Genomic DNA, 22,058 nt, shown 5'->3' with positions numbered 1-22,058 from the left:
CTTCACTTTCTTTCACTTTCTTTCACTTTCTAAATATCATATTAATGTTCAGAAAAGAATGCTAAGAAGTTTCAAAAGATCTTAGTTAAAAGTAAAAAAGAGCAGAAGCTGAAGGGACTGAGTGTATTTGACAGTTTGGAGATTCTAATTATGGTTCTGAGATAGTTGTGGGAACTGGAGAGAATAGTCTGGGGAAGCCTGATAAGGGAAGTCACTAGGCTTCCAACTTCAGCAAGAGATTTAAGAGGGCTGTAAATCAGATGAAGTCTGGTTATGTAGACTGTAGACTGCATTATTTCAGAAAGAGCTAACACCAGAAAGTAGGTAATTGTTACAAATTTCAGCTCTGTTTTCATTTTTTGCAACAGAAAATTTTAAACATGCATGAAATATCAAAAAAAGATAGTACAATAAATCCTCATAATGCCCATCGATAGAAAATGATCAACATTCTGCCATTCTTACAAATTGACTTATAAAAAATACTTGAATACATTAAGGCTTTCTTTAAAATCATTTTCCCTCCAGCTTTATTGAGGTATAAATGACAATTAAAAATGTAACTATTTAAGATACAACCTAATGACTTGATACACATATATGCTCAGTTGCTAAGTCATGGCCGACTCTTTGCGACCCCGTGTACTATAGAAAATACTCACCACAGACAAGGCAATCAACACAGCCATCACTTCACACCTTAACCATTTTTCTTTTGTGTTTTTAATGTTGAGAACTTCCAAGATCTCGTCTCGCAGATAATTGAAACTTCACTGTACATAATTGTCAACTGGAGCCACATTTCTGTATACCAGTTCTCCAGAACTTGTCTTTTGTAACTGAAGCCAAAAGTCATTAAAAAGGGAAATTATCAAAGAATAGCAACATGATCTTGTAATAAGCTCCACAAATTTTGATCTTTCTTCATTTAGGGTGGAAGGGAAGAAAACTGCTGAGCTGATAAGATGGACACACAAATAGCTACATATGGGTGGGAGACCAACATTTTTTTCATTCAGTCCTACAGTCATTCATTCTTTAAAACAGCACATTCTAGGCAGTTTTGATGCACACTGTCCATCCACCAGTGAGATAGTCATGTTGGATTTAGACCTGAGTCCAAATCAGGATTCATCATTTACTGATTCAAAGACCCTGGACAAGTGCTGTCCTTGAGCCCCATCTTGCTCATCCATAAAACAGGGATAATACCTTGCTGAATATGGTGTTGTTAGAGTTAAAGGTAAGGGAAGTTCACCAGAAATATGCATGACCTGTGTTCTGTAACATATGCCACAGTTATTTGTCTAGGCCCTGAGCTCATGATGAAAGAAATCATGAGACAGTATCTCTCCCCTCAGATTTCCATTTCCCAGTCTAACAGGGCAGCAACAAGCTCACAGAGGTTCCCTGAACAATACAGCCTGTAAGATGTCAGAAAGCTGCCCCCATTAACACCATGCATTCATCTTCCAAAAATCATCTGAGTTCCTCTAACTTTCTGTTACTTTTCATTAGGTTTTGCAGCTCTACAAACATAATCTGTGCTAGACCCTGTTGTTGTCTGAGGTCAAAAAAACTGTTGAAGTTTGGAGCAAAGAAAGGTTTAATGCAAGAGTCAAGTAAGGAGTTCATGCTCAAAAAATCCAAACTCCCTGATAGATTTCAGGGGAGAGTTTTTACAGGGAAGGTGAGGGAGAAAGTGCAGTGTAGGTGCTCACCTCCAGCATTATTTTCTGATTGGCTGATGATGAGGTAACAGGGTCCTGTCACAGGGTTTAACATCTTCAGTCCTCAGGCTCCAGCTGGTGTATGGGGGCTCCCTGCTCATGGTCATCATGCAGTTAACTTCTTCCATCTGGTGAGGGTTTTAGTATCTGCAGAACAACCTAGGAATGTGCATCAGACATTGTCATCTATATGATCTAAATCCTTCAGGGAAGGACTAAAGATTTTGTGATTGCTATATGGCTGATCTATTGTTTAATATTTTGTTGTTGTTACTACACATTCACATTCTTTCCATCATTAATTCTTGAGCCAGCCTTCTCTGGCTCAGAGGAGGCCTGGGAGATTAAATCTTTTCTCAAAGCAAGAGGGGCTTCCCAGGTGGTTCAGTGGTAAAGAATCCACCTGCCAATACAAAGAGAAGCAGGATGCAGGCTAGGTCCATGGTTCAGGAAGATCCCCTGGAGGAGGAAATGGCACCCCACTCCAGCATTCTTGCCTAGATAATCCCATGGACAGAGGAGTCTGGTGGGCTACAGTCCATGTGGTCACAAAGAGTCGGACAGGACTGAGTGACTGAGCACCGCATGCACAAACAAGAGGCAGGCAGAGGGCGTGGGGTGGGGCGGGATCTATCCCAGGAAGGCCCCACAGGGTCCTTCTCCCTAACAGCTGGACACCCTCCTATAGCACCCTTACTTGGTCTTGACGAGGGCAGAGTGCCCAGAGCAAGGGCTGCTATCTCCTTGTGCCTGCTTTCTCTGGGTCTTCACCACAGCTGAGGGAGCGTTTCTGATGCAGCCTGTCCCTCCTTCTCCGTCTTCTGGGTGGGGGCCCGGGCTCAGAGCGCGCCTTTTGGTAGAATTTGCAGCCCGGTGCCCAAACGTAGGCGCCTCTGTCCGGTGCCTTCGGTGCCGCAGTTTCCCTAATTGGCTCCATCAAGCGCGCCTGCAGTCTCTCCTCACACCTGCGTGGCCCCTGGCAGAGCCCGCCTGGCCTCCCCTTGGTCCTGCTGCTCCCACCGCTCCCGACTCCAGGCCCCAGGGGCAGAGGCCTGAAGCGGGCGGGCCCCCGGTGCTCCACTCCCAGAGCCGGTGGTTCTGTCTCCCTAAGAGAAGACCGCGCTGTGTCTGAGCCTCCAGCCTCCCCGCCGGCGCCTCCAGGAGCAGCTCCATCACCAGAGAAGCGCGACCCCGGCCCGCAGCCATCCCCGCCGGCAAGATGCGGAAGCCCAACCCGCTGCAGGACGCGAACTTCTGCTCGCGCCTGTTCTTCTGGTGAGAGCCTGTCTGGGCAGGAACACCTCCGCCGTCGTGGGGCGGGTGCTTGACGCCGCCGCTGCGCTTTTGGGGACCGAGGAGGAGGGTGGTCGGGGCGAGGGAGTGCTTTCCGCTGGCGCCCTGGGCGCCTGGCTGCTTGTAGCCCGTGGGGCCACGTGGTCCCAGGCGTCTGGCGAGGGGAGCAGAGCCCGGGAGAAGGAACTCGTGGTGGGGCTCCCTGACTTGTAGTTCGCTGCCCCACCAGCAAACTCCTTAGGCTCTAGTAGGAGGGGCGGCGAGTGAAGCAGGAGGCAGGGAAGCTGAGAAACCAGGCTGCCCAAGGGGAGTCTCCTGCAAAGCGGGTGAAGCACTGGACCACCTGGGACCGCCCCCCCCCCCCCCCCCGCCCCCCGCCCGCGCACACACACTCACACACAGCCACACTCCATCCTTAGGCGGCTTCCCCAGTACTGCTCAGGAATTTGCAGTTCTGAACTAAAGAGGCATGCTTATTTTTCCTCTAAGCAAGCAGTTTATGAACAGCTTCCTTTATCCAATTAGTGCCCTTCATTGTTATCATCGTCCAAGAACGTCCCCACTTTCCCCATATTCCTTGAGTTCCACCTGCACCGGGCTCCCTCGTCACTGTGCCTATGACAATGTTTCTCTTTCTCCCTCCGTCTCTCCCTGTACATCTCTCACTGCATTTCCTGGTATCTATTTGTGACAAGTTTCATGTGTGTAAAAACACTTGTTTTTAATGTAATGAATGGGGATACTATTCTTGAACACATTTTGCTTTTGCCTGGGACACATAGCCAGGACTGGAGTAGGTATTTGACCAGCCCCTTTCTCTATTGTGAATATCTCTACTTCCACATTTGAGGACCAAACCCTGGGGATGTGGTCCCTGAAAGCTGTGGGGTCTTACGCAGATCTTTAGCCTTCAGAGAAGCAGTGCATGGTCTTGATGCAGGTGGTCCTGCCCAGGAGTCATTTGGTCCTGAAACCACTGAAGGGTCCCTGAACTGTGAGGAAACACCAGTGAAAAACCCTGCAGAGAGCTGAAGCTCTTACCTGAAGTCTTCATCTAATAGCTGGGACCTTTATTTTTTGGGGCTCCAAAATCACTGAAGATGGTGATTGCAGCCATGAAATTAAAAGATGCTTACTCCTTGGAAGAAAAGTTATGACCAACCTAGATAGTATATTCAAAAGCCAACAAAGGTCCATCTAGTCAAGGCTATGGTTTTTCCAGTGGTCATGTATGGATGTGAGAGTAGGACTGTGAATAAAGCTGAATGCTGAAGAATTGATGCTTTTGAACTGTCGTGTTGGAGAAGTTTCTTGAGAGTCCCTTGGACTGTAAGAAGATCCAACCAGTCCATCCTAAAGGAGATCAGTCCTCGGTGTTTATTGGAAGGAATGATGCTAAAGCTGAAACTCCAATACTTTGGCCACCTCATGTGAAGAGTTGACTCATTGGAAAAGACCCTGATGCTGGGAGGGATTGGGAGCAGGAGGAGAAGGGGACGACCGTTTGGCATCACCAACTCGATGGACGTGAGTTTGAGTGAACTCCGGGAGTTGGTGATGGACAGGGAGGCTTGGCGTGCTGCGATTCATGGGGTCGCAAAGAGTTGGACACGACTGAGCGACTGAACTGAACTGAAGGGATTCCCAGGGAATGGAAACTCCTATGCTTGTTCTGATAGTGGTGTATTCAGTGTGTAGTTACATCTCTTGGTCATTTGGTGGCCTTTAAGGAAAGAGGGGCTTAGAAGAAGGAATGTGGGTGTGGTTACTCTAAATAATACTGAAACAGTCAAACATCTGCTTAAAGCAGGGCAAACAACTCTCCAGTCACCTTCTGTCTGTGGATTTTCAAAATGTGTGTGTGGAAATGGGAAGATAAAGACTTCTCATTGATTTTGGTAGACACCCATTACCAGTTTTCCTGCTGCAAGGAGAGAAGCTATTACCTCTTATATCACGCTTAAAGTTGCTGAAGCATAGAGGTTGAGTGAGTTGTCTACCACCACATAGCTGGAAAGTGAAAGAGTTGATCCCAAACCAGGCAGTCTGGCTCCCTGTGTATGTAACTGCTGTATCGAGTAGGTTCTATTTGTGTACTTGTTTGTAAATGCACAGAGAAGCCGATTCCAAACACACTTTTGGTCTTATTGACAGGAATTGCTCAAGGGAAGTTCTTAAAATTCTTGCTGTTGGAGATGATGCATGTGAAACATCTCTATAATAAAGCTTTAGGGTGACTGTTCTCAGAGTATAGCTCTCAGACTTGCTCATCCTCGTCACCTGGGAGTTTGTTAGATATGCAAATCCCCCTGCACTCTTTGTAGACCAGTTGTGTAAAGTTAGAAATTCTGGGGGTGGGGGTAAAATAAGCTCCAGGTGATTCTGATGGAAGGTTGAGACTGGCTTCTGCTTTCAGCCACCCCTCCCACTGGCATTACTACTTCAATGCTAACTTTTAAAAGGGGTCTGGACTTTATGAAGCTAGTTGTTGATCACAATTTCCAGCCCGTACATAAAGTTTGAGGTACCCTCGTGATTTCCTTGTGTTCCCCACTCGCTTCCCTGGGGAAAGCTGACATGAGCCCAGGCAGGAAGTACTGCCCAGAGACAAAGTCCGCCTTGTAGAGAAAAACTGAGTTTTCATCTTCTCATTGGGTGTTTGCTCTTCTTCTCATATTTCACTTGCTTTCTAAACTTGTAAATGATGCCAGTAACTAGCTTTTTGTGTTTATACAAATGATCTCACTGGAGTTTTAGTGTTTTCAAAGCACAGATGGGACTTAGGGTCAAAAAAAGTCATGCATTATGGCTATACGTAATTATTGTGGATTTTAGAAAATAATATATGCTTTACTATTTCTGTAATAAAATTAAAACTACAGAAGAAGAAATGAATAAAAGTTTATTTCTGTTAGCCATGTACACTTATTGATAATTTGGCTATTTCTTAGAATAACTGGTGAAAGCTGAATTCTGTTCCATCAGGTTTGCCTGCTTAAAAACTGCTTGTGTGCTTATTTCATTGCTATTTGTGAGTACCTGAATGACATTTTTTATAGGCCTGAGGTTAAAAATGTCAAGCAGTTATTTATTTATTGCTGTCCACGCTGGGACATCATTGCTGCTCTTGTGCTTTTCTCTAGTTGTGTGGTGATTGGCGGCTACTCTCTAGTTGTGGTGCATGGCTTCTCTTGCTATGGAGCACAGGCTCCAGGGCGAGTGGGCTTCAATAGTTGTGGCTCATGGGCTTAGTTGCTCCATGCCACGTGGAATATTCTTGGACCAGGAATCAAATCTGTGTCCCTGCATTAGCAGATGGATTCTTAACTACTGGACCATCAAGGAAGTCCAGTATCAGTTTTAATAAGAATTTATTTGATTTTTAGAGTTGTAACTTTATGTCTATTGACTATTTGTTTTTCTTTGAATTGTCTCTTCGTAGACATTTTTTCCCATGAGGCATTTTTATATTTGAATAATTTGCAATAGTGCATATAATACTTTTTCAGATTTTCATTTGTACTTTAGAGGTTTTAAATTAGATATAATTAATTGAACTTTTCTTTTTGGTTTCTCCTATTCCTTTCATAATGTCTTTTAAAAATCCTAGCATCCTCTAAATCTCTGTAAGCATTCTATTTTGGCTCTCTTTTTAAATTTCTAACAAGACAACTAGAATTTTTTTTTTTTTTTTTGTATTTGGCATAAGATAGACCCCATTTTCCCAAATGGCCCATATTCCTATCATGGTTTATTGACTGATTCTTCCTTTTTCCCATTACTGGAAATCAGTGGCACAATTTTTGTACCGTGTCCAGTCTGCTGAGATTCTCCCTGGCAAGGTCCCTACTGCCCTGCACTGCAGCCTTGGAGGTGAGCTGTGCATTTCTTTCCCCCTTCATCCCAGAAGCCAGCAGGTTGGGCGTTGGTGCAGGGCCTGTCCCTAGAGATGAGGGTGGAGCAGGGTCTTGGATTAGCTGCACTTGGCCCATCAGGGAGTGGTTACATCCTCATTCCACTGACAGTGGCCATGTCTCAGTCAGTGAACTGTCCCCTTGCAAAGTGAGTGCGGATGTGGAAACTACCACTGGTGTCAAGTCAGACTCTCCAGAGACTCTGATCAGAGAAGCTGATGACATGAGGGGTGGATGTGAACTAGTCAATTGTTGAGATGGTTTAGGAAGGTTGGTGCTGTTGGCCCTCAGTAACTAATGATTATGAATGCATCAGTCAGTCAGTCAGTTCATTCACTCAGTCGTGTCCAACTCTTTGTGACCCCATGAATCGCAGCACACAGGGCCTCCCTGTCCATCACCAACTCCTGGAGTTTACTCAAACTCATGTCTATCAAGTTGGTGATGCCATCCAGCCACCTCATCCTCTCTCGTCCCCTTCTCCTCCTGCCCCCAATCCCTCCCAGCATCAGGGTCTTTTCCAATGAGTCAACTCTTCACATGAGGTGGCCAAAGTATTGGAGTTTCAGCTTCAGCATCAGTCCTTAAAATGAACACCCAGGACTGATCTCCTTTAGGATGGACTGGTTGAATCTCCTTGCAGTCCAAGGGACTCTCAAGAGTCTTCTCCAGCACCACAGTTCAAAAGCATCAATTCTTCGGTGCTCAGCTTTCTTCACAGTCCAACTCTCACATCCATACATGACCATTGGAAAAACCATAGCCTTGACTAGACAGACCTTTGTTGGCAAAGTAATGTCTCTGCTTTTCAATATACTATCTAGGTTGGTCATAACTTTCCTTCCAAGGAGTAAGCATTTTTTCATTTCATGGCTGCAATCACCATCTGCAATAGAGCGCAGAAAAATTAAGTCTGACACTATTTCCACTGTTTCCCCATCTATTTCCCATGAAGTGATGGGACCAGATGCCATGATCTTCGTTTTCTGAATGTTGAGCTTTAAGCCAACTTTTTCACTCTCCTCTTTCAATTTCGTCAAGAGGCTTTTTAGTTCCTCTTCACTTTCTGCCATAAGGGTGGTGTCATCTGCATATCTGAGGTTATTGATAGTTCTCCCAGCAATCTTAATTCCAGCTTGTGCTTCTTCCAGTCCAGCCTTTCTCATGACGTACTCTGCATACAAGTTAAATAAGCAGGGTTACAATACACAGCCTTGATGTACTCCTTTTCCTATTTGGAAGCAGTCTGTTGTTCCATGTCCAGTTCTAACTGTTGCTTCCTGACCTGCATATAGGTTTCTCAAGAGGCAGGTTAGGTGGTCTGGTATTCCCATCTCTTTCAGAATTTTCCACAGTTTGTTGTGATCCACACAGTCAAAGGCTTTGGCATAGTCAATAAAGCAGAAATAGATGTTTTTCTGGAATTCTCTTGCGTTTTCTTTGATCCAGCAGATGTTGGCAATTTGATCTCTGCTTCCTCTGCCTTTTCTAAAACCAGTTTGAACATCTGGAAGTTCATGGTTACATAGAAATATTTAATTTTAAATTAGGATTCTTTGGACCATTTTCAGAATACCACTTGTTCTTCATTAACAGTCAGAGATCCCCATGTTGTAGATTGAGGCTGTGTGACCTCTGCAGGGCTCTTTCTCTGACCTTGATCTGTTCCCTGTAAACATTTAGTTTGATGAGTTTTGGTAATTTTATACAATAACTAAAGCATCAAACTAGATGTAGAATATCTCAGAGGTGTGGTGTGTCCTTGTGGAAAACTAAACTGCCTAACAAATTTATCACTTGTAGTTTTTTCTTGATTTTTTTTTTTTTATCTTGATCATGCTACCTCATCACCCTGAGAGGTGTCAGTTAGAGTCCTTTCAGATGTGTCAAGGGAATAAGTTGCCTTTCTGAGTCTTCCAGAGGTCCCCCGATCATGTTAACCCCCTTCCCTCTGTTGGCATGAAACAAATAGGGTATCAGACATTTCTCTGGCAAAGATAGGCTTTTGATATCAGTGGAGAATTGTAGTTCAATGTTTACAACTGTGGGGAGCTACGTGCAAGTCCTCAAAGGGCCACGGAAAGAGATCACTATTATAGAGGGGAAAGGAAGTTGGCAGGTCTGTTAAGCAAAGGGTCTATGGCTTTTCACTGGCTGATTCCTTGCAGGAAAGAAGCAGAGTCTTTCTTCTTCCTGTCAGTCTCTGCCATTGTAACTGCATATATCAAAATTATCAGAGGTTTTCTACTGGGGCCCAATGGGATTACTAAGGAGCTCTGTTGTGGTGATGGCTGCTCTTTGTCTGGTGAGATGTTGTTCTGTTTAGAGCAACACTGTCTTCTCCACTGACACCTCAACAGCCTTGGGAGGTGTTATCTCCACCTGTTCTCCTCAGTTTCCAGGGGCCAATACTGAGGTGGTATGTTGTAGTTTTTGGTCATACAACCAAAAGGTGACAAAATCTAGACTCTAGTACAGTAAGATTTCCAACTCAGGCATATCATGTGCATTTTTTTTTCTCATTACATTTTTTTAGAACTGTGGAAAAAAGCACACAACATAAAATTTACCATCTTGACCCTTTTTAAGCATATGGTTTAGTATTGTTAAGTACATTCACATTATTTTGCAAGCATTTCCAGAACTCTTCATTCTTCACTAGTGTGGGGACAGAGTGTTATCATCTTGGTATGTTCCAGTGCTAATTCTCTGAGTGTTTTCTGTGAGGAATGACTATAGGATAAATGGCTTAACATGTTTCAAACCTGTTTAGTGGTAAAGCTCACAGACTTATACTTTTGTTTCGGAAGGAAATTGAGACATAGTAAGACAGAGGTGTCAAGAATACACAGAAGTACTGTACAAAAAAGAGCTTCACAACCTAGATAATCATGATGGTGTGATCACTCACCTAGAGCCAGACATCCTGGAATGTGAAGTCAAATGGGCCTTAGAAAGCATCACTATGAACAAAGCTAGTGGAGGTGATGAAATTCCAGTGCAGCTATTTCAAATCCTGAAAGATGATGCTGTGAAAGCACTGCACTCAATATGCCAGCAAATTTGGAAAACTCAGCAGTGGCCACAGGACTGGAAAAGGTCAGTTTTCATTCCAATCCCAAAGAAAGGCAATGCCAAAGAATGCTCAAACTACTGCACAATTGCACTCATCTCACACGCTAGTAAAGTAATCCTCAAAATTCTCCAAGTCAGGCTTCAACAATACATGAACCATGAACTTCCAGATGTTCAAGCTGGTTTTAGAAAAGGCAGAGGAACCAGAGATCAAATTGCCAACATCCACTGGATCAAAGAAAAAGCAAGAGAGTTCAAGAAAAACATCTATTTCTGCTTTATTGACTATGCCAAAGCCTTTAACTGTGTGGATCACAACAAACTGTGGAAAATTCTGAAAGAGATGGCAATACCAGACCACCTGACCTGCCTCCTGAGAAACCTATATGCAGGTCAGGAAGCAATAGTTAGAACTGGACATGGAACAACCGACTGCTTCCAAATGGGAAAAGGAATAAGTCAAGGTTGTATATTGTCACCCTGCTTATTTAACTTCTATGCAGAGTACATCATGATAAACGCTGGGCTGGAAGAAGCACAAGCTGGAATCAAGATTGCTGGGAGAAATATTAATAACCTCAGATATGCAGATGATACCACCCTTATGGTAGAAAGTGAAGAGGAACTAAAAAGCCTCTTGATAAAAGTAAAAGAGGAGGGTGAAAAAGTTGGCTTAAAGCTCAACATTCAGAAAACTAAGATCATGGCATCTGGTCCCATCACTTCATGGGAAATAGATGGGGAAATAGTGGAAACAGTGTCAGACTTTATTTTGGGGGGCTCCAAAATCACTGCAGATGGTGATTGCAGCCATGAAATGAAAAGATGCTTACTCCTTGGAAGGAAAGTTATGACCAACCTAGATAGCATATTGAAAAGCAGAGACATTACTTTGCTAACAAAGGTCCATCTAGTCAACGCTATGGTTTTTCCAATGGTCATGTATGGATGTGAGAGTTGGACTGTGAAGAGAGCTGAGTGCCGAAGAATTGATGCTTTTGAACTGTGGTGTTGGAGAAGATTCTTGAGAGTCGCTTGGACTGCAAGGAGATTCAACCAGTCCATCCTAAAGGAGATCAGTCCTGGGTGTTCATTTTAAGGACTGATGCTGAAGCTGAAACTCCAATACTTTGGCCACCTCATGCGAAGAGTTGACTCATTGGAAAAGACCCTGATGCTGGGAGGGATTGAGGGAAGGAGGAGAAGGGGACAACAGAGGATGAGGTGACTGGATGGCATCACCGATTCGATGGACATGAGTCTGAGTGAACTCTGGAAGTTGGTGATGGACAGGGAGGCCTGGCGTGCTGTGATTCATAGGGTCATAAAGAGTCGGACACGGCTAAGCAACTGAACCGAACTGAAGACATATTAACGGTCACTGAGATGCTGACCTGGAGTGCAGGAAGGAGGAAGTTAAGGCCCTGGGTCCTCTTTGCCACTGTTGGGATTAGGATCCAGTCTTCTGTCTCCTGGATTGGGGTTCTTTTGAGGTGCCAACCTACCAGAGTTTATAAAAGTTGAAGCTCAGCTTCTCTTATTGCTTCTTTAATGATTCATGGACATTCATACATTCAATAAATAATTCTTGAGCATCACCTCTGTTCATATACTCTCCTTGGAATAATTGTATAAAAGAAGTGTGATCTCTGCTTTCACTGGTTATTATTGTCTTACCTTGAAAATTTCCTTACCCTGGCAAGGTCAGGAAAATGGTATTCATCTTTGGGCTATCTCTATATTTTGTTATTATTTAAATAATGCCTAATTGATTTGAACAGGCTTTAAGGGGTATCATGCTTTTTTCCCTTTATAATAAGTAATTTGCAGAGAGAGAATTTGAGATTATATGGATACCGTCTTCCACATCAAACTTTCACCCACTGATTTTAACTTACATTGATAATTTTCTGACTCCATCACTCCTTTTGTGTTTGTTTGCCTTTGTTTGCAAGAGCATTCCTTTCTTTCCTGTTAATGTAACAACATGGATTCAGAGATCCTTTCTTTGTTTAATTTGTTGTTATTCATTGCCATTTATTTGTTTTGATTCTCAACATATCCCCGATTTGTCTAGCAAAAGTCATTCAAGCTGGCTTCTCTATGCTTTCTATACAACCTCATAATTCTTTCAGGGCTTTCTTATTTTATGGTGCAAGATGTTCCTTCTTGGACTTTCTCTGCCTGTAGGTCTTACGCTGTAGACAGGCTTTTGCTGGGATTGCCTGGGGCTCTGCTTACCAGGGCTCATACTAGTTATGAGCAGTCCCCACAGAAATTCTCCTTTTAGAGCCAATGTTGTGGCTTGACTGGCTCTTGTGGTTCTTATGATTGTGAGACACGTGTCAGCAGCAACCATCCGGGGACTTTGAAATGATGAGGTGTATCACTCATTCACATGTTGTGGGGAGTACCAGACATACCTGTGGTGACATAGCCAGGTCCTGAATCGAGAGAGGGCACGTGAGTAAGTCTGGATTTGAGATTCTGCCTTTTGGGGCTTGAAGGTGGGGTGTCTAGGATTTTGAAGTTTCACTCTTTATTGGTGAATTTAAAACACAAGAGCAGGAAATAAAGTGTGAGAGGGGAGAATCAAGCAGTCAGCAAGATAGTCTGTTATCAGGTCAACCAGAGCTTTCTCCAAGCGGGAACTTCATGGGTGGGGTGGCCTGGCTCTTTATCTGGTTGTGTAGCTGGCACGTGTTCATTGAAGGTGGCTGTCTTCAACAAGGATATCTCCAAAGCTTAATGTCTGGCATTTATATTATAATCAAAAAAGCTAATTATCAGGTGCTTACATAAACTGCCCCAACCTTGGAACCAGCTATTTCTTCAAGGAGCCTTGGCTCCTTTTAGAGAAGAAGGGTATCAGAAAGTTAAGATCTGGGTGAAGGGTCCTAAAAGGTGCAGACTTCCAATTATAAAATAAATATGCTATGGAGATGTAATGTCTGGTGTGGTGACTATAGTTAGTAATACTCTATGCATATTTGAAAGCTGCTAAGAGATTAGACCTTAAAAATTCTCACCACAAGAAAGGAAATGTAATTGTGTATGTTAAAAAAAAAAAAAAAACAGAACCCCAAGATCTAAGGACTGGAATGCTCTTTGCTACCAGTATGTCATTATTCCAGGGCCTCTCATTGTATAGAATTAGGGTGTATACGTGTGTGTGTGTGTGTGTGTGTGTGTGTAAACACATATCTAATTATTTTTAAAATTAATTTATTTTGGAGAAGGCAAAGGCACCCCACTCCAGTACTCTTGCCTGGAAAATCCTATGGATGGAGGAGCCTGGTGGGCTGCCATCTATGGAGTCGCGCAGAGTCAGACACGACTGAAGCAACTTAGCAGTAGCAGCAGGATAATTACTTTACAATATTATAATGGTTTTTGCCATACATCAACATGAATTGGCCACAGGTATACGTGTGTCCCCCTGATCCTGAACCCACCTCCCACTTTTTTTCCCACCATATCCCTCTGGGTTGTCCCAGAGCACTGGCTTTGGGTGCCCTGTTTCATACATTGAATTTGCACTGGCCATGTGTTTTACGTATGATAGTATACATGTTTCAATGCTATTCTCTCAAGTCATCCCACCCTTGCCTTTTCCCTCTGAGTCCAAAAGTCTGTTCTTTACATCTGTGTCTCCCTTGCTGCCCAGCATGTAGGATCACTGGTACCATCTTTCTAAATTCCATATATATGTGTTAATACACAGGATTTGGCTTTCTGTTTCTGACTTACTTACTCTGTATAATAGGCTCCAGGTTCATCTACCTCGTTAGAACTGACTTAAATGTGTTCCTTTTTATAGCTGAGTAATATTCCACTGTATATATGTACCATAACTTCCTTATCCATTCATCTGCTGATGGAGATCTAGGTTGCTTCCATGTCCTACCTGTTGTAAACAGTGTTGCAATGAACACTGGGGTACATGTGTCTCTCTCAATTCTGGTTTCCTTGAGGTGTATGCCCAGCACTGGGATTTGCTGGGTCATATGGCAGTTTGCTGGGCTTCCCTGGTGACTCAGAGTTTGAAGTGTCTGCCTGCAATGCAGGAGACCTGGGTTCGATCCCTGAGTCGGGAAGATCCCCTGGAGAAGGAAATGGCAACCCACTCCAGTATTCTTGCCTGGAGAATCCCACGGATGGAGGAACCTGGTGGGCTACAGTCCACGGGGTTGCAAAGAGTCAGACATGACTGAGAGACTTCACTCAATTTAACTCACTCAAAATGGCAGTTCTATTTCCAGTTTTTAAAGGAATCTCCACACTGTTCTCCAAAATAGTGGCTGTACCAGTTTGTGTTCCCACCAACAGTGTAAGAAGGTTCCCTTTTCTCCACACCCTCTCCAGCATTTATTGTTTGTAGAATTTTTTGATGATGGCCATTCTGACTAGTGTGAGATGATACCTCATTGTTGTTTTGATTTGTCTTTTTCTAACAAGTGAGTAATGTTGAGCATCTTTTCATGTGTTTATTAACCATCTGTATGTCTTCTTTGGAGAAAAGTCTGTTTAGGTCTTTTGCTCACTTTTTAATTGGGTTGTTAGTTTTTCTGATATTGAGCTACATAAGCTGCTTGTATACTGTGAAGATTAATTCTTTGTCAGTCGTTTTGTTTGCTGTTGTCTTCTCCCATTCTGAAGGCTGTCATTTCACCTTGCTTATAGTTTACTTTGTTGTGCATAAATTTTAAAGTGTAATTATGTCCTTTTTGCTTATTGTTGTTATTCTGGGAGGTGGGTCATAGAGGATATTGTTATAATTTATGTCAAAGAGAGTCTGTCTATGTTTTCCTCTAAGAATTTTATACTTTCTGGTCTTGCATTTAGGTCTTTAATTCATTTTGAGTTTATTTTTATGTATGGTGTTTGATAGTGTTCTGGTTTCATTCTTTTACATGTAGTTTACCAGTTTTCCTAGCAGCACTTGTTGAAGAGACTGTCTTTTCTCTATTGTATATTTTTGCCTCGTTTATCAAAGATAAAGTGTCCATAGATGCATGGATTTATCTCTGGGCTTGCTATTTTGTTCCATTGATCTATATTTCTGTCTTTGTGCCAGTACCATACTGTCTTGATGACTGTAGCTTTGTAGTGTAGTATGAAGTCAGGCAGACTGACTCTTCCAGTTCCATTCTTCATTCTCAAGATTGATTTGGCTATTTGAGGTCTTTTGTGTTTCCATGCATATTCTGAAATTATTTGTCCTAGTTCTGTGAAAAATACCATTGGTAGTTTAATAGGGATTGTGCTGAACCTGTGGATTGCTTTGGGTAGTATACTCATTTTCACTATAATGATTCTTCCTCTTCCATTTCTTTCTTTATTCTTCTTCCTTTTTTTTTTTTTCTTTTTTACAAAGCTCAAGAGTTAGAACTTAATTAGATATGTGTGATTTGTATATTGGTGACTCTCCATTTCTCTTAATTTTTAACAGTTGGCTAAACCCCTTGTTTAAAATTGGTTACAAATGAAGATTAGAAGAAGATGACATGTACTCTGTGCTTCTGGAAGATTGCTCCCAGCACCTTGGAGAAGAACTACAAGGGTGAGCACAGGCAGCAGGGAGAAGGGGAGGAAGACTGAGAATTTCCACATGTGGTAACGTTGTGTTGTGGGGAGCTTTGCCTTCCTCTGGATTCTCCTGAGCTTCCTTCCCCTGACATGGCACACTCACCCCACTCAGGCTGACCCTGGGCTTAACACACTTTGGAAGCTGGGGAGCCTATATTCTCTGTGCATTTGTGGAAGTGGAGAGAACCTGCAGCCAAGACCCTGGAGGCTGAACTCTGTCCCTCGAGGTGGGGTCCCTGGAGGAGGGTGTCTGCTCTCCTGAGCTGCTCATGACCCTGTGAATCCAGCAAAGGCTTGGCAGGAACTTGTGTCCTGAGACTGAGACTTTTCCCTCAAGGCCTGTTTTTCTGGTGCTTCAGGGTCTGCACCGCTCATCTTTCAGGTATCCAGTGAGCAATTAGCCAACATTTATGGGGCATCCACAGAGTGCCCTGTAGTAAAGGCTTTTCCTCCAGTCTGCCACCTCCTTGTTTTGTCTGGTGGACACATTGTTCTTTATTGTACTTTGTTTCTCATCACAGGTACTGGGATCAAGAAGTTTTGAGAGCTGAGAAAGATGCACAGGAGCCTTCTTTAATGAAAGCAATCTTAAAGTGTCACTGGAAATCCTATTTAGTTTTGGGAATTTTTATACTTCTTGAGGTAAAAGCTTTTTTTATACTGTGCATTGCTTTTTACTATGTGCAGGTCAGTACTGAGATGGACGGGACCTGCGGGGAGAGAGGCCAGGGATCTTAGTTCTGCAACCAGGGATTTAACTACGGCCATGGAATAAAAGCAAAGCATCTTAACCACGGGACCATCAGGGAATTCCCAGGAAGACTCATCTTGAGAGCTTTGTCTACAGGTCTCAAGACACATGCATCCTGAACTTGGCCTGAAGTTAATAAATAAGATGCTAAGAACTTCCTAGAGCAGGCAGTCAGATTGGGGATTGCAATTGAGGGTAGATTCCAGGTGACCATGTACCCTGGGTGCCAGAAGTGACTAGGATGTTGACATTAGCAGTAGCATCATGCTGTGTTCAGATGGACCTAGGAGCCCTTTAAGAAACCATCTTTCCCCTCATTACCATCCCTAAGTGGCTGTTTATTTTATATGGTGGAAGATCTAAACTCAGCTCAGGATTCTCTAAAACATGAACACATTTATTTTGTGACCTCCAGCCTTTTTTAAATTCCTCTGGTGCACAGGATAACTCATGGATTATCTGTGGTTCCCAGACAGTGCTCTGACCAACCACAATGCAGGTATTCCTGGCAGCACCAGTGGGAAGAGGCAGGGCCATGCCAGTCCAGGGTGAGGATTTTGGGGTTAGAATTTCAAGGTATGTGAACCTCTGTCCTGTGAGAATTGAGGAGTGACTGTAATGCTTGGGGAAACAAGTACCAGGATGATATTGAACTTGGGGCATTTACAGGTCACCCCTAATTAGAACAGAACAGACAGCGAGTTCTCAGCATGTCTGGCCCCCCCACTTTGCACACCTCCAAGGGGAATGTGGGTGGGGAGGACAGGTCTCCACCTGCCCAGGGCCCTCAGGGTGTTGTGGAGGGGCCTGAAGTCTCTGCCTGGAAGAGAGACACAGAGAAAACCTCTGCAGGTCATCAGAGCTTCCCTCTGAGAGGTGAGGTCTCCACCTGTTTGTGTGTAAGTGGGATGACCTCAGAGAACCAGAGTGGGTTCACCCAGTCCCTTCCCCTGAGAGGGGCGGAGTGACCAGAGTTTATCTCCTGTTCCCAGGAACATTAGAAAGGGCCTGGCCTTGTTCAGTCACTTGTTTGTCCAAGGCCACTTTTGCTGATGGTCTCTGGTCTAGGTGGAGGCTGAAGGAGGCACATGTTTGTGTAAATATTCACTTTGGAGCTCAGCTTATGGGCAGGGGGTAAACAGAATCCTCTGAGTCCCACAGTGGGTTTTGTGCCTTGACTCAGGGCTTGTTCCCCAAGAGCTGTATTGGGCTTTTGCCTTTGTTTCCCAACCCTTTCTTCCAAGTGTCCCTTGAGTCTGCTCAACGCAGGAGGCTGAAAAGTGGCAAAGTGGAGGCTTTGGTGGCAAAGTTACTGTGGGCTGAGAGCAACCACCAAAGTCCACACAGCAAGGGACAGGAGGAGGGGCACTGAGCTAAGCAGAAGGGGACCTGCAGAGCAGACCTGCTGTGTGCACCCTGCTGGATCTTGAGAGCATAGCATTAGCCATTAGTTGTTAGTGATATCCACAGTGATGACCTGTGGATTCATTTTTAAAAAAGCATAAAAAAGGTTTTATTCCCATTAAAAATAAAAAAATGAAGTATAATTGAGATATTAGTTTTAGGTATATAGCATAGTGATTCAATATTTGTATACATTATAAAATGATCACTGCAAGTCTAATTGCCCTCAGTCACCATACGAAGTTATTCCAATATTATTGACTGTATTTCCTATGTTGTAGATCACACATCTCACTATTTTTTTAACTAAAAGATTGTACCTTCTAATCTCTATCACCTATTTCACTCATTCTCCCCACTCCTCCCATTTTCTTTTAGAAGTCAGGGAAGTAGGTGCCTCTTTTTTAAAGGTTGCATTCATAATGGTTAAAAATAAATTTAAAAAATCTGCTTAGAAGTGAAACTTTTAATTGCTGCCCAGAAATGTTGGCTTTTATAAATGGCTTTTCTCAAGAGTTGTTCTGCATGGTGGCCTCTGAGAAGCACTGAGTTTTCCAAACCCTTTGTAAAACCAGCCTCTGCCATTAATAGAACAGGTCTCTTCCCAGGACTTCTGTATCATAACAATGATCATAGCTTACACTTGTTTTTTAGTGTTGATTTTAGAGTACTTTGAGCTGTGTGGCTCTCAGTTGTCCCACAATTCCTCGAGGTGAACAAAGACCTGGAGGGCAGGTGGGCACATGATGGGCTTAGGGTCATGTGACTCGAAGGTGGCCGACCTGGTTTCTGAAGCCTAGTGTTCAGACTCCCAGGCCAGTGTTCTCTGCATTCTCTCCTGAGGCTTCCTCTCCTCCCACAGCCTCCACTGAAACTCAGAGTCAAGAGATATTTTTCTGACAATAGCTCTGTGCTCCTCTGCCACCTGCTTCCTACAGAGGTTTTTTGTTTTTTTTTTGTTTTTTTTCCCTGTAGGTGTTACAAATATTTCAAAACTACAAACATTGAATACGATTGAAGGGTAGTAGAAAGTGTCACCTGAGAATGTGCATTTTTGACACAAAGCTTATTTTTAGCTGAATTTTTTTTTTTTTTTTTGAGAAATAGGAGAAACTGTAAAGACACAGCAGAAGTTAACCTTCTGTGAGGGACATTTACATTGATGAAGGAAATCTCCATTTGTAAAGGTATCTTCCTCCCAGTACCAAAAAGAGAAGGATGTCTCTAAATCACAGAAGAATCTTGTCAACGGAGAATACTTAAATCTCCGTAACAAACCCAGACATTTTAATTTTAGCTGCTTTTCCTATTAACTTCTCATATGTGTCCCTACCAACCTTTCTTTAGCTGGAGATGGTATTTAAGGTGGTGGCTTGGGCCATCTCAGGGAGTTACTCAGTTTTTCTTGAAAATGGTAGAATTGGGCCAGAAACACTTTGAGTAGTCTGGAAATGTAGCGGAGAAACTATAAGTTTCCCTAAGAAGCAAGAGGTGAGCCAGAATGTCAAGTGCTTGCAGGAGGTTAACTAACAAGGACTCCACCAAGAGATGTCTGCCTCAGAGACTCTGAGACTCTCGTAGAACTTTGAAATGATTGTTGTGGTATTATGTTAGACTGTTTTAAATATCTTTTACAGTTTCACAGTTATGCAGAATTCTTGTGAAGGAAGAAGAACAATGTTCCCGGTTGTTTTGTGGGAAGGCTATTCACTGGGTTATAGGTTGGTGTCAAAGATGAAGGCTTAATGGGAACAATCTTTGATATTGTTCCTGCTATCCAGAAGGTTTTCATTTGGTTAGTTTCAAGTTTGCTAATGAACATTTTCTCAATTGTTTTATTTCTTACTCGTTGAGGATTAGGATCAAGAACAGACAGAGGAGGGACTTCCATAGTGGTCAGTGGTTAAGAATTTTCCTGCCAGTGCAGTGGACATGGGTTTGATCCCTGGTCCAGGAACTAAGGCAATGGCACCCCACTCCAGTACTCTTGCGTGGAAAGTCCCATGGATGGAGGAGCCTGGAAGGCTGCAGTCCATGGGGTCGCTGAGGGTCAGACACGACTGAACGACTTAACTTTCATTTTTCACTTTTGTGCATTGGAGAAGGAAATGGCAACCCACTCCAGTGTTCTTGCCTGGAGAATCCCAGGGACGGGGGAGCCTGGTGGGCTGCTGTCTCTGGGGTCGCACAGAGTCGGACACAACTGAAGTGACTTAGCAGCAGTCAGGAACTAAGATCCCACATGCCTTGGGGCCCATCAACTGCAACTACGGAGCCCACTTGGTGCAACTACTGAAGCCTGTGTGCTCTAGAGTCTCTGCTCTGCAAAAAGAGAAGCCAGCAAAACCAGAAGCACGACCGCTGCAACTAGAGAGTAGCCCTCACTCCCTGCAATGAGAGAAGGCCCACACAGCAAGGAAGAGCCTGTGTGTGTCAACAAAGAGCCAGCAGAGTCAAAGATAAATAAATAAGCAAGATTTTTAAAAAAGAGCAGACAGAGGAGTGGAAGCTCTGAGTCAGGACTGGCATTTGTTGTTCAGTCGCTCAGTCATGTTGGTGTCTGCCACCCCAGGGACTGCAGCATGCCAGGCAGGCTTCCCTGTCTTTCACCACTGACCTTACTCTCTCTCTTTTTTTTTTTTTAATTAATTTTTATTGCACTGGGTCTTCACTGCTGTTCTCTAGTTACAGTGTGCGGGCTTCTCACTGCAGTGGCTTCTCTTGGTGCGGAGCACAGCCTCTAGGTGTGATGGCTCCAGTAGTCAGCATGCATGGGCTCAGTAGTTGTGGTGCACAGGCTTAGTTGCTCCATGGCATGTGGGATCATGACCAGACTAGAGATGGAACCTGTGTCCCCTGCATTTGCAGCCAGATTCTTAACGACTGGGCCACCAGTAAAGTCCATGGCATCTGCTCAACTGAGGCTTAATGAGGCTATCTGCTCAACTGGGTTATTAAATACTATCTCTCAGCAGAAAAAATCCAATCAGATAGTAATGAGGTGTCTTTATTTTATACTACTTTTTGGTGAATTTGTTGCATCTATCAGTATTCTCTTTGGTGGATGACATTACTCTTACTGTAATTAGAACAGTATCAGGATCAAAAGGAGAGCTGAGTAACAGGCAACAGTGATTTCCTAAGAAAATCATAAGTTTTAGGACCATTTGGGATGGCAGGTGTTAGTGCTGGGCTTCTGATGGAGAGCCCCAGGTTTGCAGGCTGCAGCACTGGACTGCCCTCGGTCATGCCTGGGCTGACATTCTTGTTTCTCTGTATGAGCCTACATATTTCTATCTCAGTGAAGTCTATACAAAGTCTGTTTTACAGTGTACAATCTGAGGGGCTCTTCCATAAGCTCTTAGAACCTCTAGGAGTGAATGATAGGGCTTATTGGAAATGTAACAGTGAAACTTTGTGTTCTTGAGAACAGATCCTCTTACTCTGATCTGATCATCCTATGCATAATTCTTTAGCTTAACAGTGATTTCTTCTCTGTAGTAGATGAAGCTTTCTATTACCTTGTGGAGGTGAGGCAGTTGGTGTAGCCTATGAACATGTGGGTGCAGAATAAGACAGGAGTGTCAGGGTTTAATGTTATATCCATTTGAGGAATGGGGACAACTTTCTCTATATATCTTCACCAGGCACTAATTTGTTGAGCAGAAAATGTTTGTTAGTTTTGTTTGTGTTTGTTGTTTGGGATTCTCCTTCCCTTCCTCTTGCATATCCTTTCCACAACTTCAGACAGACAGAAGAGCGCTATCAAGGAAAGCCTGTCAGTTGCTTATCCTGTCTGTGTTAATAAGGAAGGATTGCTTAAAAGGAAAAGCTTGCTCCAAAGTCAAGTTCCTGAACGATTTCCAAAGTTTTGACATTTTGTCTTTTGAGAAGTCTGTGGAGGAAATGATGTTGAGGGTCATGGCGTTTACTTTTGATGACTTGGATTTTTGTTGAGTGTTGGTGGTTTTCTTTGATGGGAGAGAAGGGGACCTTCAAGGGGTGACTAGAGGGAAGAAGTAGGTTGTGGGATGGTGTGGCCATTTGGCAGGGTGAGCAAGTGTTGCAGTTTTCTACCTTTAGTTTTGGGAAAGAAAATTGCTTTTCCTAAGTCTTACTCAAGGGAGAAGGCTCAGTGTCCCCCACCTCACTGGTTTAGGATGTTAACTTTTGCCTTAGGGAAGAGATGATTGGTAACATTTCTTCCAAACCAGCACCTTCAGTAAGTGGCTGATGGCAAACCGTGGACAAAAATTGTTTTTTAGCTTGATTCCAAGGAACAGCCCAGCTTCTAGAGGGTAG

The 22,058-nt window shown here is 43.5% G+C and overlaps 1 protein-coding gene across 1 annotated transcript in view; it reads left to right on the top strand.

The window, feature by feature from the left end:
• Positions 1 to 2,949: 2,949 nt before the first annotated feature.
• The window catches only part of LOC128057632 (ATP-binding cassette sub-family C member 4-like), a 200,875-nt gene continuing 181,766 nt past the window's right edge, over positions 2,950 to 22,058 (top strand). Inside the window, 3 exon segments of the mRNA XM_052650093.1 lie at positions 2,950 to 3,005; positions 15,465 to 15,575; positions 16,123 to 16,243. Of these exon segments, the coding sequence (XP_052506053.1) occupies positions 2,950 to 3,005; positions 15,465 to 15,575; positions 16,123 to 16,243 (288 nt within the window).

Source organism: Budorcas taxicolor, chromosome 12 (genome assembly GCF_023091745.1).
Source record: "Budorcas taxicolor isolate Tak-1 chromosome 12, Takin1.1, whole genome shotgun sequence".
NCBI lineage: Eukaryota > Metazoa > Chordata > Mammalia > Artiodactyla > Bovidae > Budorcas > Budorcas taxicolor.
Note: the sequence above shows the minus strand (reverse complement) of the source record. Positions and strands in the feature narration are given on the sequence as shown.